The 14,719-nt window shown below is 35.7% G+C and overlaps 2 protein-coding genes across 5 annotated transcripts; one reads left to right on the forward strand and one right to left on the reverse strand.

Moving 5' to 3' along the window:
- Nucleotides 1-584: 584 nt before the first annotated feature.
- LOC127810541 (protein ROH1-like) lies at nt 585-2,804 on the forward strand. 4 transcript variants are annotated; one of them, XM_052350078.1, is made up of 2 exons: nt 585-708; nt 1,436-2,804. In XM_052350078.1, the coding sequence occupies exon 2, from the start codon at nt 1,562-1,564 to the stop codon at nt 2,738-2,740; it is 1,179 nt and encodes a 392-aa protein (XP_052206038.1). In that variant the 5' UTR covers nt 585-708; nt 1,436-1,561; the 3' UTR covers nt 2,741-2,804. The 4 variants fall into 4 exon arrangements, with proteins under 4 accessions (XP_052206038.1, XP_052206036.1, XP_052206035.1 ...); XM_052350076.1 differs by having other exon boundaries at nt 589-842; XM_052350075.1 differs by having other exon boundaries at nt 589-817.
- A 5,036-nt stretch (nt 2,805-7,840) lies between these two features.
- LOC127810642 (ubiquinol oxidase, mitochondrial-like) lies at nt 7,841-13,774 on the reverse strand. The gene is made up of 4 exons (XM_052350215.1): nt 13,279-13,774; nt 11,259-11,387; nt 9,874-10,362; nt 7,841-8,236 (listed from the first exon to the last, which is right to left on the reverse strand). Exons 1-4 carry the CDS (start codon nt 13,648-13,650, stop codon nt 8,177-8,179), a joined length of 1,050 nt encoding a protein of 349 aa, XP_052206175.1. The 5' UTR covers nt 13,651-13,774; the 3' UTR covers nt 7,841-8,176.
- Between the last annotated feature and the right edge of the window lie 945 nt (nt 13,775-14,719).

Consider the following 14,719-nt stretch of genomic DNA (forward strand, 5'->3'; position numbering starts at 1 on the left):
GTATGTATCATATTATATTTTTTTATACATCAAAATATAAGAATTAAATTAATTTAAAAATGTAGGTGGGTAGTATAATTGAAATAACGAAAAATTTAAGTTGTTACGTTGAAAAAATATGTTAAAATATAAAAATTAAATTAATTTAAAAATATAAATTTAATAGTGTAATTAAAATAAAAAAAATCAAATAATTATAAAAAAAATTTGTAAAATATATGAGTTTAGTCCTGACAAAAAGTTCAGAATGAGACATACTTAATTAGGCCCTGTTTGGAATGAATGAATGAAATTTATTTCCAATTCCAACCTTAGGAGAGGCTAGTGATATCCACAGCATCAGCAGTTACGCCATTCATTTCATCACGTCAAACCCTACAAATTTCAGTTTCTTTTTAATTAATAATAATAAGTAGAAAAATATATTAAATTAAAATGAGACAGACAGAGACAGACATGGTGGCATGTAAGTAACAACACCTTATGAATAAAATAAAATAAAATAAAACACCCAAACAATTGCTGAAACAGTTGGCTAATCCAAGTAATAAATACGGTCTACCCTTCTACATACATACATACATACATACATATATTCCCATTAACATTGCTTTGCTACCCTATCACTCTCTTTCTCTCTCTCTCTCTCTCTCTCTCTCCTTCTTTCGGTTGTCTTGGATTTTCGTCATACCAAAGGAAGGCGAGGAGGTTTTCTTTTCTATCCTTGGCTAGGGTTCCGTTTCTGTGCTATACATATATGCATATGCGAATATCATTTTGCTTCTGGAGCTTCTCGTTGTATGCGTATGTTATCAGGGTATTCCATTTCACTCCTTGACTTGGTCTGCTTTTGGCTCTTTGTCTTGTCTTCTGGGTGGATTTTCTTTTGGGTTGTTTGCATTTGGTTTAATTCTGAGATCTGTTTAAGAGTTTCGCAAAGTTTTCTCTTTTTTCGTTGCTTGAGCTTGAAGCTAATCAGTTCTCAAGTAGGTGGGTGGGTGATCTGGGTGTTGTGTGTTCTTCCTGTATTTGCGTTTGAAAAGAATTTCATGGGTTTTATTTATGCTTTTCGGTATGAACGGGATTGAATTGTATATGGGCATGAAAGTTCTTTGATCTGGATATTCAAAACGTACCCGTATGGTTTTCCTGGTTGATTGTATGTTGTTTTTGAGTGTTCTTCTTCTGGGTTTCGAAAAGTTCGCTCATTTGGGGTTATTTGCTGATGAATCTGGTCGGATGCTGATTTTGGAATTGTAAGGGCTCGAGGTTTTTATCTGGGGTACAATAAATTTGTGGGCTTTTGTTTGGTTTGGTCAAATTATAACTGGTTTTGAAATTCTTGAGTTTGGTCCTCACTATTTATGATAATCATAAATTTCGTTCGAGTCATTTCTGGTGTTGTGCTCATTTCATGATTTGTTTGGACCTGAAGGCTCTAGGGGCTTTATTTGTATCTGGGCAGCTTCAAGTGGCAGTTACTGCCAAACAATAGGTGGTTTTATGGCTATTTCCTGAGTTGAAGTGAGTTGGTGCTTCTAGGGGATTTTGTTGCTTGGAAATGCCTTCTACGGATCAGCAAGGCTCTTCTGTTCCTTTTGCCTCCTTTCGCCGTGCAATTTTAGGGATTAGGAATGATCAGGTTCATTCCTTGGAAATGAACCAGGAATCTGATTCCCCAGACTTGGAGCTCGAATCTTTCCAGAAGCTTGTCTATGATCGATTTTATGATCTTTCAACTGTTGCTGCCGATGAGTTTCTCACTGCTAGATGGATAATGAAGGTACTGGAGGCTTTTGTTGGTTGTCAAGAAGAGTTTAGGGTCATTTTGTGCAACAGGGGAGCTTGGCTTTCTAAACCTCCATTGGACAAGTTTGTTTCTGACTTCTTTGAGAAAAGCATTAAGGCTCTTGATATTTGTAATGCAACTCGGGAAGGGATTGAGAAGATTCGACTGTGGCAGAAGCAGTTGGAGATTGTCCTCTGCGCATTGGGTTCTCAGCAGAGGATGATTGGTGAGGGTCAATTCCGTCGTGCAAGGAAGGCTTTGATGGATTTGGCACTTTTAATGTTGGATGACAAGGAAACTGGATATTCTGTTTCCCACCGGAACCGGTCTTTTGGGCGTCATAACACCAGCAGGGATCACCACCGTCATCGCTCTGGTCACTCGCGATCTCTTTCTTGGAGTGTCTCTCATTCTTGGTCAGCAGCTAAGCAGCTACAATCTTTTGCAAACAATCTGGCCCCACCGCGTGCAAATGAGATTGTGGCTACCAATGGGCTTGCTGTCCCTGTCTTTACCATGAGTTTCGTGCTCATGTTTGTCTTGTGGATTCTGGTTGCTGCAATCCCTTGTCAAGATCGGAGCCTCCAGATTCATTTTTCGATCCCTCGGCAATACCCATGGGGTGCCCCATTGCTTTTGCTTCATGACAGGGTTATGGATGAAGCTAAGAAGCGTGACCGTCGGAATTCTAGTGTGCTGTTGAAGGAGGTATATGAGATCGACAAATGCATTCGTCACATGTCAGACTTGGTAGATTCAGTTCATATCCCATTGACTGAGCAGCAGAAGGAAGAGCTGCAAAAAGGAGTGCAGGAGCTTGCTGTGGCTTTTGATGCTTGTAAGAATGGATTGGATCCATTGGAGCCGGAAGTGAGGGAAGTGTTTCGTAAGATCATGAGCTGCCGAATTGAGGGTCTTGAACTGTTTAACAGGGGAAGCCCTGCTGGTTGATTTGAATTTGTTGGACAGCTATAGAAGATCAAATGTCAACAAAAAAAAAAAAAAGAAGAAAAAGTTTGTGGTGTTAGTTTAAAATTTGCTTGCCAATGCTAGCCTATAGGAAAGACAAAAAAAAAAAAAAAAAAAAAAAAAGGCCTGAGAAGGAGGACGGCAAGAATAAAAGACTTGCCAGGTAAACTTCTTGTATTTATCAGTCTGTAGAGAATCTCCCTTTTTTTTTTTGGTTCTTTTTTCTTTTATTGGAGTGCCTTTTCTAATGGTTTGTTGTCAGACCTTACTTAGTTTTGTGTACTTCATTTGTTCTGTTTGCTATGGTCTGGAGATTCATTTTCATATTTGGTTTACATATTTATTTGTTTTCTATTGTTCATATATAAATACAGTTTCTTTATATGTTTTTCTTTCATTTTCCGAATTTATGATTCACTATGACTGTGAAAGCCTTCTTATTAAGCTGCATATGCAGACTCACACAGTATTATACACTTCAGAGACATTGACCTCCATCTTTGTGTTCTGCTTGCTATTTCATGTTTGAATCACATTTATTCTTCATTAGATGCTGCACTGTTGTATTTCTTTTCCCCTTTTACTATGGCAATGTAAATGTTGATCTGTGTTTTAGCCCTTCATTAGATCAAATGTGTAGAGATATTAAACAACAGGATTGGGGTGGGGGATAGGTTCAATTTTCCATAAGAGTACTCCTAATTATAGTGTGTGCACTGGGTAATATGACTTTTGGATAGCCACACAGGGCACTGTCACACCGATCGAACGAAGCCTCAAAAATGGATATGTGAAGGGTGTTACTGAGAAATCAGATATTTACCACATTCATTTAGGGTTTGCCTTGCTATATAACTGGTCCTATCAGGATGTCTATTTGTGGCGATGACTTTTATGGCACAGTGTGTGCTGAATGCACTCCTCCTAGGCATTGTCCAAGCTGGATCCGTTGGTTAATTGTGGGGTTTGTGAAGGGTCTTCAAATGGGGTAGCTCTGGCTCATTCATTCAACAGCCACATCTTCTTAGACAGCCTCACATCCAAGAGTTGTTGCTTTAGGGCTCATTCCCAGTTGGAAAGTTTGGTTGGCTTGGAGCAATTCTCGGTGTCTTATGGGACACTGCATGGTTGCCCCGAGCTTATTTGTTGCAACGACCTCCAAGCAACACGATCAGCACCATAATTCTTGGAATGCTTTTTCATATCATTATCTGCCATAGAGAGAGGTTGTGATTGAGCAACAGCTTGCATTTCAGGGCGTCCCTTAAATGCGGTTTGGTGGAATGTCTCTGCTGTGACCTGTAGCCGCTGGCCTACCTTGGCAAATAATGGTGCTTGTGTGAACTGAATTGAAGGGTTAGGTGCTTAGGATTGGTCCAGCTTTGATTGTGATGTAGTAACTTGATATAAATGGTAAATGCATCCGACATTCCCAGTGAAGAAGAAGTTCTTTGTCTGGTTTTACCTTTTGAGTTTCTTTTCTTTTAGCTGTGCATATACTTACTGGTAAACAAGTTTCAGTAGTTCAAATGGTAGGGATGATGTCGCGGAAGATCACCAAGCAGGTCAATGTCTAAGCTCCTGCAATGGCTGTATTTCGTCCCTGAGTATATAGGGTTGTTCAAATTTGGGTCCAGACTGATTGGTCCGATCTAGCACCGAGGTCTCTCGGTCCATAACTGGTTTTTGGTCTGGTCTAGTCCTAGTCCAAGGCCAAAATTTGGTTATGGTTATTTAATTTTAATGATAATTAAAGTAAAAAAAAATGCCTAATATGCAATATATTGTATATATATAATATCTAGGATATTTTGTTAAAATTTTATATTGAAATAACGAAAAAGAAAAGTATGGATCGATCCCAACCTCAATTCGTTTGGTTTTCTATTTGTAATCTTTTTTAATTTTGGCCCCCGTCTAGTTAGGTTCGAATCGGATAAACACTTTTACCAGTATAGCTTTCGACAATCAAGTTAGTATTTAAAAAGTGTAAGTAGATATTAGTGAGTTTCTAGAATTAGACGTGTTATTTGTTAAGACCTTACTCATTTATATAGGTCAAGGGCATAATATCTAGTCAAGATTTTTTGTCAAATCTCTCGATCAAGATTTTTGAACTCCCAAGTAAGATTTTTTAGGTGTGGACTTTTTCATGAAGTAACAAAAATGCTAGTAGATCATGTGTCACACTCTAATTAACAAGACACATGACACGTTTTAACTAGTAAGATACATGATATATTTTGAATTCACACTAATAAAATACGTGAGAGATGGTGATTGGCCTTTTTTCAAAAGAGATCTCAAAGGATAAATTTATAAAAATATACATAACTCAAAATATTTTCTCCTATTATCAAGTGGTGTCTATCGTCTTCTTTGCATTCAAGTTGATAGGGTGGCAAAGAATAGAAAATGCTGTGTTTTTATGGAGTCATTGATGGCGGCTTTCAAGTACTGTTCCTGAATGATGTTGATGATGGGGGGGGGGGGGGGGGGGGGCTCACATAATGCAAGGTTGAACAAAATCAAGGTTAGAACAGGGAGCCCACAAATGGATAAGACAATGTAAGAAGAGGACATGGGCGGGCAAGCAGAAGCTAACCCCTCAAATTACAGATTTTTAAAAATAAAATGAGATCTCTTAATTATGTTGCTAGAAAATAGAAATGAAAAACGTTTCTGATACAAAACGAAAACATGAAAATTGATATTTTTTTTAAAAAAATAAACATAAATAAGGTTCGAAATGAAAATAAAAAATGTTTTGAAAATAAGAAAACGGTCCATGTGAGGCGTTTTCGTGCAACATAGTCTCTTAAGATAGCACTTTGAACTCTACCCAACTCAAGTCTACTTAGTAGAATAAATATTACATAATACAAATTCTTGAAGAATGCCTGATGATAAATCTCACTCACAAAATTTAAATTCTTATTGCGAAAATAATACCTATTATAGTTAAAAGTCAAACAATAGGCCAAAACCATATTTATAAATTTATCTTTTTGATACATTAGCAGCATTCAAAATTCAACAAAGCAGCATAATTCAAACAAAATTTTAGCCTATTTTTGAAAATTTTTAATTTTTTTTTTCAAATCACCTTCTAAAATTTAAAATTTGTCACTTGTCCTATTATTATTATGTCAGTTGATGTTATTTCTTTATTATATTGTAAAAATTAATAAAAATAACATTTAACTCTTGAATTTATTGTGTTTATTAATACTAAAAATACGTAATAAGTAGGGGTGGATCTACCGTGGGGGTAGGGGGCAGCCCAAAAAACCACCAGCAATGGTGGCGACTACCAGGGACGTTTTTCAGTTATAGTCAAAAATAAAAAATTAGATCTATAAAAATTTAACCATTAATTTGGTCCACTTTTGTGTATGTTAACCCCCTTAACTTGATATTTATAATATTACGTTCTAATTATGGGAATCTTTGGTCAGCAACAATCACCGACGACAATTAATGACGGGGGTTGTGGTTGGTTTAGGCTATTTTTGAAGGATATATATTGGATATGTTTTAAGAAAAAATATAAAAAAAATAATTTCAGCAACTTTTATTCAGTTATGTATTATTGTAATTGCAAATATGTTAGAAAAAATTAATCATTGAAAAGAAGAAATAAAATCTAAAATATTTTAAGTTTCTTTATAACTATTATTTATAAGAATTAAATAATAGCATTAGTATTTTTTTACATGAATTCTAATAATTTATTTTTTATTTAGATATGAAAAAATTTCTCATAAAAAGAACAGGGTAGAGCAATATTCAATTTCTGAAACAAGTAAGGATCAAGAATATTATAAGTATAAGTATGTTGATTTAGACAATCTTGAAGTAGATTTAGAATTACGAAAGAGTATTTTTGATTATCATTCCAACGAGAGAGATGAAATTCGATAAGCCTATTTATTGAAAGGTTCATGTCAACCATGAGGGCACCACTTTCCAAAAAAAAAAAAAAAGAAAATGAAATTGTAGCGAGGGATGATGGATGAAAATTGTTGCTTAATGAGCTTTTCTCTTTTTATAAAAAATATGAGATTATAATTCCGAACATGGATGATGTTTATGATGTTCCGACGCGCTCAAGCCATAATATTGAACATCATACTAATATGCATCATTATAAAGTTAAATTTTTTTATTTGGTGATAGACAAACAATTTCATGAACTCAACAGTAGACATATTAAGTTATTTTTTTGTATAACATGTTTGAATCCAAATAATTCTTTAATAAGGATAAGTTAGTTCATCTTGCTCGTTAGAATTTTTTGAAGTTGATCTTATACTATTTAAGAATCAGTTAGACATATATAATTGATATGTGGTTTGATAATGAATTTTTGAAAATTAATGGGATTGGTGGTCATGCTGAGAAATTAATCTAAACAAAAAAAAAAAAATGTTGTATATCCATTAATATATATACTTGTGAAATTAATTTTAATTCTTCGTGTTATTATTGCAATTGTTTAAAATCTCATTAAAAATCTTTTGTTTGACGGTGATTAATAGATGAATGATTGTTTGGTTACTTATATTGAGAAAAAATATTTAATATAATTGACAATAAAAAAAATTATACAATAATTTTAGAATATGAAAACTCAACAAAAGCATCTATGATTTTGTGAAGATCAAAATGTAAGTTCAATATTTTTCTTTTAAAACTATTTTTTTTTTTTGAAAAACATGTGTTAAAATTTATATAAAAATAATATAATAATATTTGATATAATATTTTAACATTATATAATAATACTTTTTTTATCAATATGAATAATTATTGTATTAACTTTGAGTTTTACGTTTTTTGTCATCGTTGTTCGCCACTCCCTACTTAAATATCCTACCTCCATCCTTGGAACAATTGTTTAGTTAACATTTTTTTTACATCACAAATATAAAAATTAAAAAATATATAATATAATATTTACAAATAATTAATCCTGTTTTGGAAAAATAATTATACTTTAAAAACACAACATTTTAATAAATACTGCTTTTTCAAAAAATAAAAAAGATAAAAACTGCTTTACTTCAAAAAGCACATCAATACCACAGAAACCCTAATTACCTTTCTAAATGCAAGAATTGACTTGCTATTGGATACAGCTGCATCTTGCTACTACACGCAAGAATTGACTTGCTATTTGATCACCGGGGATTTAGATTTACCTATTGGTCGTCCTCTTGGCTTCATGAGGGACTCCTAAGCAAGCACAAGCACAGCTCACCAAAGAGTCCTCAAGACTCAAGAGTCGAGGCCATTATTAGAGCAAACTCGTTTCTTTGGAACTCCACTCTGCAGCTCCGTTTCAAACAGGTACATACGTACATGCATACTATCCATAAAGCTCCACAACCACAAGGATATGGTGCAACAAACATATTAATGGTAACCAATAGGAGCCGGTGCCTCCTTCAATGCCTTCCCCTGGTATTGGATGTCCTGAAGGCAAAGACACCATTTTACCACAAGATTTGATTGGGAGAATAGTCACCAAATGCTGCGCATATATCGACAGTCTAAAAATAACAGAAATATGTCTAATCCCCAGTGTTTAAATACAACTACAACAATAGCCAAAAGGCAACATAACAAATAATGGTGGCCAAACATAATCCATAGAAATACGTGTTGAACAAATAAACCCCTGTTCTCAAATAGTCAATGAAATGCATCTCAATAATGTTCTTAACCATAAAGACAGCCTTACTACTTCCAGGTGCTAGTCCTGCTGTGTTCCATGGACAGGGGATTAGAAATTCACCACTCTTTTTGTATTCTTTATCTTATAACATTAAATCGTGATGATATAATCCATTCAGAAAAATGTGTAGCAAGACACCTTTTGTAGCAATTTCCACAGGAAAAAGTCAAAGGAATTAAGAAGTAGGAACAGTATTCAGCTTCATCTTTAAGCAGAAAAAATTATTATCCTCCCAATCCCCACCAAATTCAAACTCTGCTCTTTACATGATAACTGATTTTGATGTATCCGTGATGTATGCCACTGACTTTCAAATGAATCAAACACATGGCTCACAGACACGGTTCCATATCGTGGCAGTACAATGTCAATAAAATCATAAATAGCAAGGCAATCCAGATCTAGAAGGAAGATGATCCATCCTGTCTAAATGCAAAATGACATTTTAAAAGGTCAAACTACATTCAGCTAAACTACTTCAGGGAGGCTCCATCTTGTCTAAAAGAAAAATAGCATTTAAAAGGTCAATCTACGTTCAGCTAAACTATCATGGCTCTGATAGGAGATGTATGTCATGATGGAATTAGACAGATCTGCTATAACTATGCAACATTCTATTGTTCAAGCAATATTTGACCTCTTGTAGAAAATCTAACGTTTTATAAGGCAAATTCATGCTTTTGCTGCAATTTCTCAATCTTTAGGATCAATACTCTAATAGGAAATGATATGCTATCCAAGCTGCAGATCTTCTATTATACTTGTACTGCACTTCTATTGGAACAAAAGTTAGTTTACTGATTTTTTGGGCAACATACAGCTGCCGTAAATTTGGTGGAACTTAATTTCTGAGTATGAAAAATTCTCTTCCTTCTGGGTGTTTTACCCTCCAGGGAGATTCAAGTTGAATGGGGATGGCTATGCCAAAGGATGTCAAGAGGCTGCTGAAGTTAGTGGGCACTCAGCAATGACCAAGGCTTACGGGTGGTAGATTCATTGGATGCTTTGTGGAAGACAAAGCTGATCCCAGATGGATCATGCATGTGCTATCCATCTCCCTAATAGAGGTGTTTTAGAAGACAAATTCTTGACTTGACAACTTCAATTCTCCTGGATGCACAATAAGACAAGCTATACCTGTGGAACTTATGGGCTAACTAGGGCGTGGAAGACAAAAAGGAGTTATGGGCTAACTTGCTCCAAGCTGCACAACAGAGGACTTTACATAATAACAGAATTAGTCAAACTTTCCTTTTTCTTTTTCTCTAAGTAAACTTGTTTTTCAAATAATAAGAAAAGTAAAGTACATGAATACAGAAGGCATTAAATGGAAATCCAACAGAGAGAAGGAAAGTATAATGCCAATGATACTCACAGAAGCATAATGGTTGACATCTCGATGGTGGGCTTCATCAGCACGTATGACAGTTATAACATCCTTCAAGGTTGCATCTTTTGGTAGTCTCCAATAGTCTACCGCAATAGCAGGAGCTGGCACATTTTCAATTTTTCCATGATCAATATCCTTTAGGTACTCTGAATATGAATGTATAGCCTCCTCCTCCAGATATCCAACAACTCTATGGGCCAATTTGGGAGAGAGCAAATAAAGCACAAAGAAGGCATTGAAAAATACCCCCTGCACAGTAAGAACCAGTAACCTCTCATACCATTTGGGCTGCACAAGCTCCACCATAGTCATTAGGTGCATCCTCTCGTTTTCTGCTTCCTCAAGCAGTGCTTTTATCCAACCACCACTATGCTCAAATTTGCGCAGAGACCTAAGGTGTAGTAGCATTCCCCCCACCATACCAGGAACAGCCGCCACTGTTTCTAGCATCATTGCACGGCAGCCATACCTCCTCTGCAATATAGTTGCAGGCCTTAGTAATCAACATAATGGAGGAGAAAATAAACAATAACTAACACATTTTTCCCTCATACGGAAAAGAATAATGCCTGAGAAGTCCTGGACGCAGCCCCTGCCACTAGACCCACAAAGCAGGAAAAATCCAAATCAACAGCAACTACAGAACAGGTTTTTCAATGAATGAATATCTAATGCAAATTAAGAATTCGTACCTGAAGAACATACAAAACCCCCATTTTTTTTAATTTCTTTTGGGAAGAGTATCAGCATTAATTTGATAAAATTGCTAAATGTTAGTCTCTTTACTGGACAATGAAGCTGCCTAACATGGACAAACATGCTCTTACTTCATCGGCAAGCTTCATCCCATTGTTCTATCTTGCTTCATGATCTCCAGTCAAGGTAAGATGCTTTAAGAATTTTATATTTCTCCAATAGGTTCCCTATTTTACCAGGGTGGGGTGCATCGTGAACGATAACGTTGAATCAAACTAATGTAGCTCTCCAACTACAGTGCTAAAAGCCCAGATATGATTTGATACAATTGCTAAGTGTTATTTCTTTACAGGACAAAGAAGCTGCCTAACATGGAAAACAAACATGCTATTACTTCATCACCTAGCTTCATCCCATTGTTCTATCTTGCTTCATAATCTCTAGTCAAGGTAAGAAGCCTCAATGAACTTTATATTTCCCCAATAGGTTTCTTTATCCTAACCAGTATGTTGTGAATGACAACATATAATCAAACTAATATATCTCTCCAACAGCAATGCTAGACGCCCACATATGACCCCAACACAAAACTAATCTAACCTTGACATTTTCAAAACGACACATTGTTCATCATTCCAAATGAAAGAAAAAGAGAAAAGATCAAGAAAACCCACCTGAAAGAATAAATCTGTTGGGATTCTTAGGATCTTCACAGTCCTGAAAGCAACTTTATCCAAAAATGTTTTTGGTACATGATGCTTGCTGAGATCAATTTTCGAGTCCGCTTGGTAAGTGTCCCATGGCTTGAACAATGAAAAAGGGGGGAAAAGAAGAACAAGAAATAATTGAGCATAACAAAATAATGAAACAGAAAATAGCCCAAGATAAAACAGACGTGAAAAAGGTGTCCACCTTAGTATTCAGCTCTTTCAATAACACAACTCTGAAAACCATGCGTTTAGATTGCAAAAAGCCCAATGAAAATAACGATCTTACAATTTCCAACACTGCATCCAATTGATAAAAAAGTTGGGGAAATTGAGGTAGAAAGTTGCTCAGAAGTCCAAAGTTCAACTGAAAGCAACAACAATTTTACAGATCCCCATAGAACTCTAAATTATCTAGGCGTACATCCCTAACTGCATCTATATAGTATGTATGAATAACAAATTCTCCAATTAAGATCCAATAATGACAATGATAAAACAATACATAACAATGTAACAATTATACATCCCCCTGTAGTAAGAATCTATCAACAAAAAATTGAATCAACTCTTTGATACCAACCAAAAAGAAAAAGGACAAGAAACCAAAGCATGACAAAACAAAGGCCCTGGAAGTGAAACCTGATGTCACTTTCCTCAACTGTTTGTGTCCTACTTTTGACACTCCACTTAAGCACAAATATATAAACCATCCACATACTCAAATAACTATGGCGATGGATTTAAAATCCATAAAATGCAGACACTGATATTTTCCAATCATATTCTACCAGTACAAGGACCCTAATTAAACATGGAAAGTAACATTGCATGTTGCACTTAACATGGCAAGGGTTAGCATATAAAATTAAAAAATAATGTTTGAAATTTTTTAATTTTACACAAAATTCAATATTTGCATTGTGATAACCCTTCTTTTCACTAGTTTATTTATGTATAAAAACTTTTGGTTTTGGTCTCTTTTTAAATTTTATCAGTATCCATATTTCGTTACCGCTATACCCTTCAAAATTTTAACACACTTTCTCTGTTTTTCCTTCTTTATGTCTCTCTATAAAACTTTGAATACGGAACACTTTTTTTTTTCTTTCATTCTAGGCGACTGACGGGATAATTTGAGTGCAGATGTATGTAAGGATCGTGCAACACTATTTAAGAGCATTTTGGGTAATATCACGGAGACCAAAATTACCTTTAAAAGACAGGAGGGAATAAATATCTAAACAATAACTGAAGCAAAGAAATCAAGCTGGCATTCATGTAGAAATAGAAATAGGAAAATGTACAGAAATGGAGAAGTAAAAATAGAAGCAGTCGTACTAGCTATAAAAGTGGAGTAGTTAGCCAAACGTGGGTTAAAATTTCTAACTCTCAATTTCACCCTTAACAGTTGTTATATTCTCTAGACATTCAAATAATAACGAACTAAAAAATTGAAGATCGAGCTTCACTTTTATGAGAACACAAATTACGATTATAAGTTCCAGACTGCTATGAAAAGGTCATAAATAGTAGAATTCGGTTGATCTGCCACGTGAACTTAGCAACATAAAGATCATTTCAAAATCATCATCTTATGAAGTCCAGACATTCATTAAAACGTGCATGATAATTGGGGCATCAAATAGGAATTATAAGAAAGAACCGCACCGACTGTAAATTCATATCCGTGCAAGCACTTCACGCTCACAACTCATAAGGATCCGAAATTCAAAAATCGTGAATAATCAATCATCCAAGGGGCTTGGGAGCAAAACTATACACACAGTATACGAAAAATATTATGTAAGCGCGCGCGCAGAGGCATGTAACGATTTATGTATGCATCCATAAAATATGCAGAGAATACATTGAGTAGATCAGAAGAGAAACACTATAATTCACGCAACTCCGTCATCGAAGCCACCAAAGTTGCAACGAAGTACTAATCTCAACCACGCAAAGAATTAGAACCACATATTATTACCATGAAACAGTTCCAAGGCCACTCGGTTCCATCCTCCCTGGTAATTTTGGGCCGCGAGATTCCCCAATAGCTCGAAACCGCGACACTGCCCGTCTTCTCCTCCTTTTCCGCCACTGCACTGTCCTTCCGATCCTTGTCCACCACCGCGCTCTCCTTGCGATCCTTCTCCGCGGCCGCTGAGCTCATGGCTCTCCGCCTCCAATCGTAGCCCGCACACGCCACAGCCGTATCATGAAACGGCCTCAATGTAACCGCCTTGCCTTCCAGCGGCGTCGTCGAAGTGAACACTCGGCGGTTACAGCTCCAACCGCCGGACAGACGTCGTAGCACAGCGCTTGCCACCAACTGATTCATCTTCCTCGAGTGTTGCATCGTCACTGACTTGTTCTCTGCGTCAAGTACAATCACAAACAGAGTCCAGAAGGCAGGGCCTGCGAGAGGTGAGAAAGATTTAGTGCACCGCGACGTACGCTTTAATGTAGGTCGTGTCCTACGAGGCAACCTCTGAATTGCGATTTTCAGGAGTCCTTTTCTGGTGGATTTGGGCGGTCTAGATGATGACAGGTGGCTTAATACAATTGGGTTCCAATTATCAAGGAGTATTTCGCCGTAAATCTGGACTTGTGGAGGTTGAATATCGGTGGAGCATGGTGCCGTTTTGCCCCTAAACATGATCGAAATTACGCATTCAGCCTTCTAGTGTGGCCTCGACTTCGGCCAAATTCATATTTTGATCAATGTATTTTCAGGTTTGTGTGGTGAATTAATTTTGTTTTGTTATTTTAATTATATTTTTGAATTAATTTAATTTATATTTTTTAATTTTTTTTGTGTCAATTCAATTTTTTTATTGCTTTGAGTATATTCTTAATACTTTGAAATCAATTTAACTTTTGTACTTCGACTTGTAAAAAAATAAAATTAAATTCACTTATTTCATTTTATTTCTTTTTACACATCAAAATACAGATGTTAAATTGACTAAAAAATACAAATACATGAATGTAATCGAAATAATAAGAAGTTCAAATTAACATATAAAAAATGTCTAAGTAATTGACAAAAAAATGCAAGTTTAGATATGTAATTAGAATAATAAAAAGTTTGAATAATCATACGAAAAAAATATTAAAATATAAAAATAAGTGTTACCGGCATTTTCTAGACTGCATTGGGCTATTGTCTAGATTGCTTTGATAATAGTCCAATGATTGAGCCCAACCTCTCGAAACCCAATGGACCTAAGGCCAAAGACATCTTAGCGAGGTCGCATTATTGTTGAAGCCCGAGCTCCGACCACGATTGTAAGCGAGCTCCCAGTAATGCCTCTAGCTCACTGGCCGACTCGATCAGCTCGCAAAACAAATCAAAAAGCAGGATAACCAGATATAATATCTACCTGTCTTATCTGTGATAAACTAAGTTCCAGGTGGTGCAGAAC

This window comes from Diospyros lotus, chromosome 9 (assembly GCF_014633365.1).
Source record: "Diospyros lotus cultivar Yz01 chromosome 9, ASM1463336v1, whole genome shotgun sequence".
Lineage (NCBI taxonomy): Eukaryota > Viridiplantae > Streptophyta > Magnoliopsida > Ericales > Ebenaceae > Diospyros > Diospyros lotus.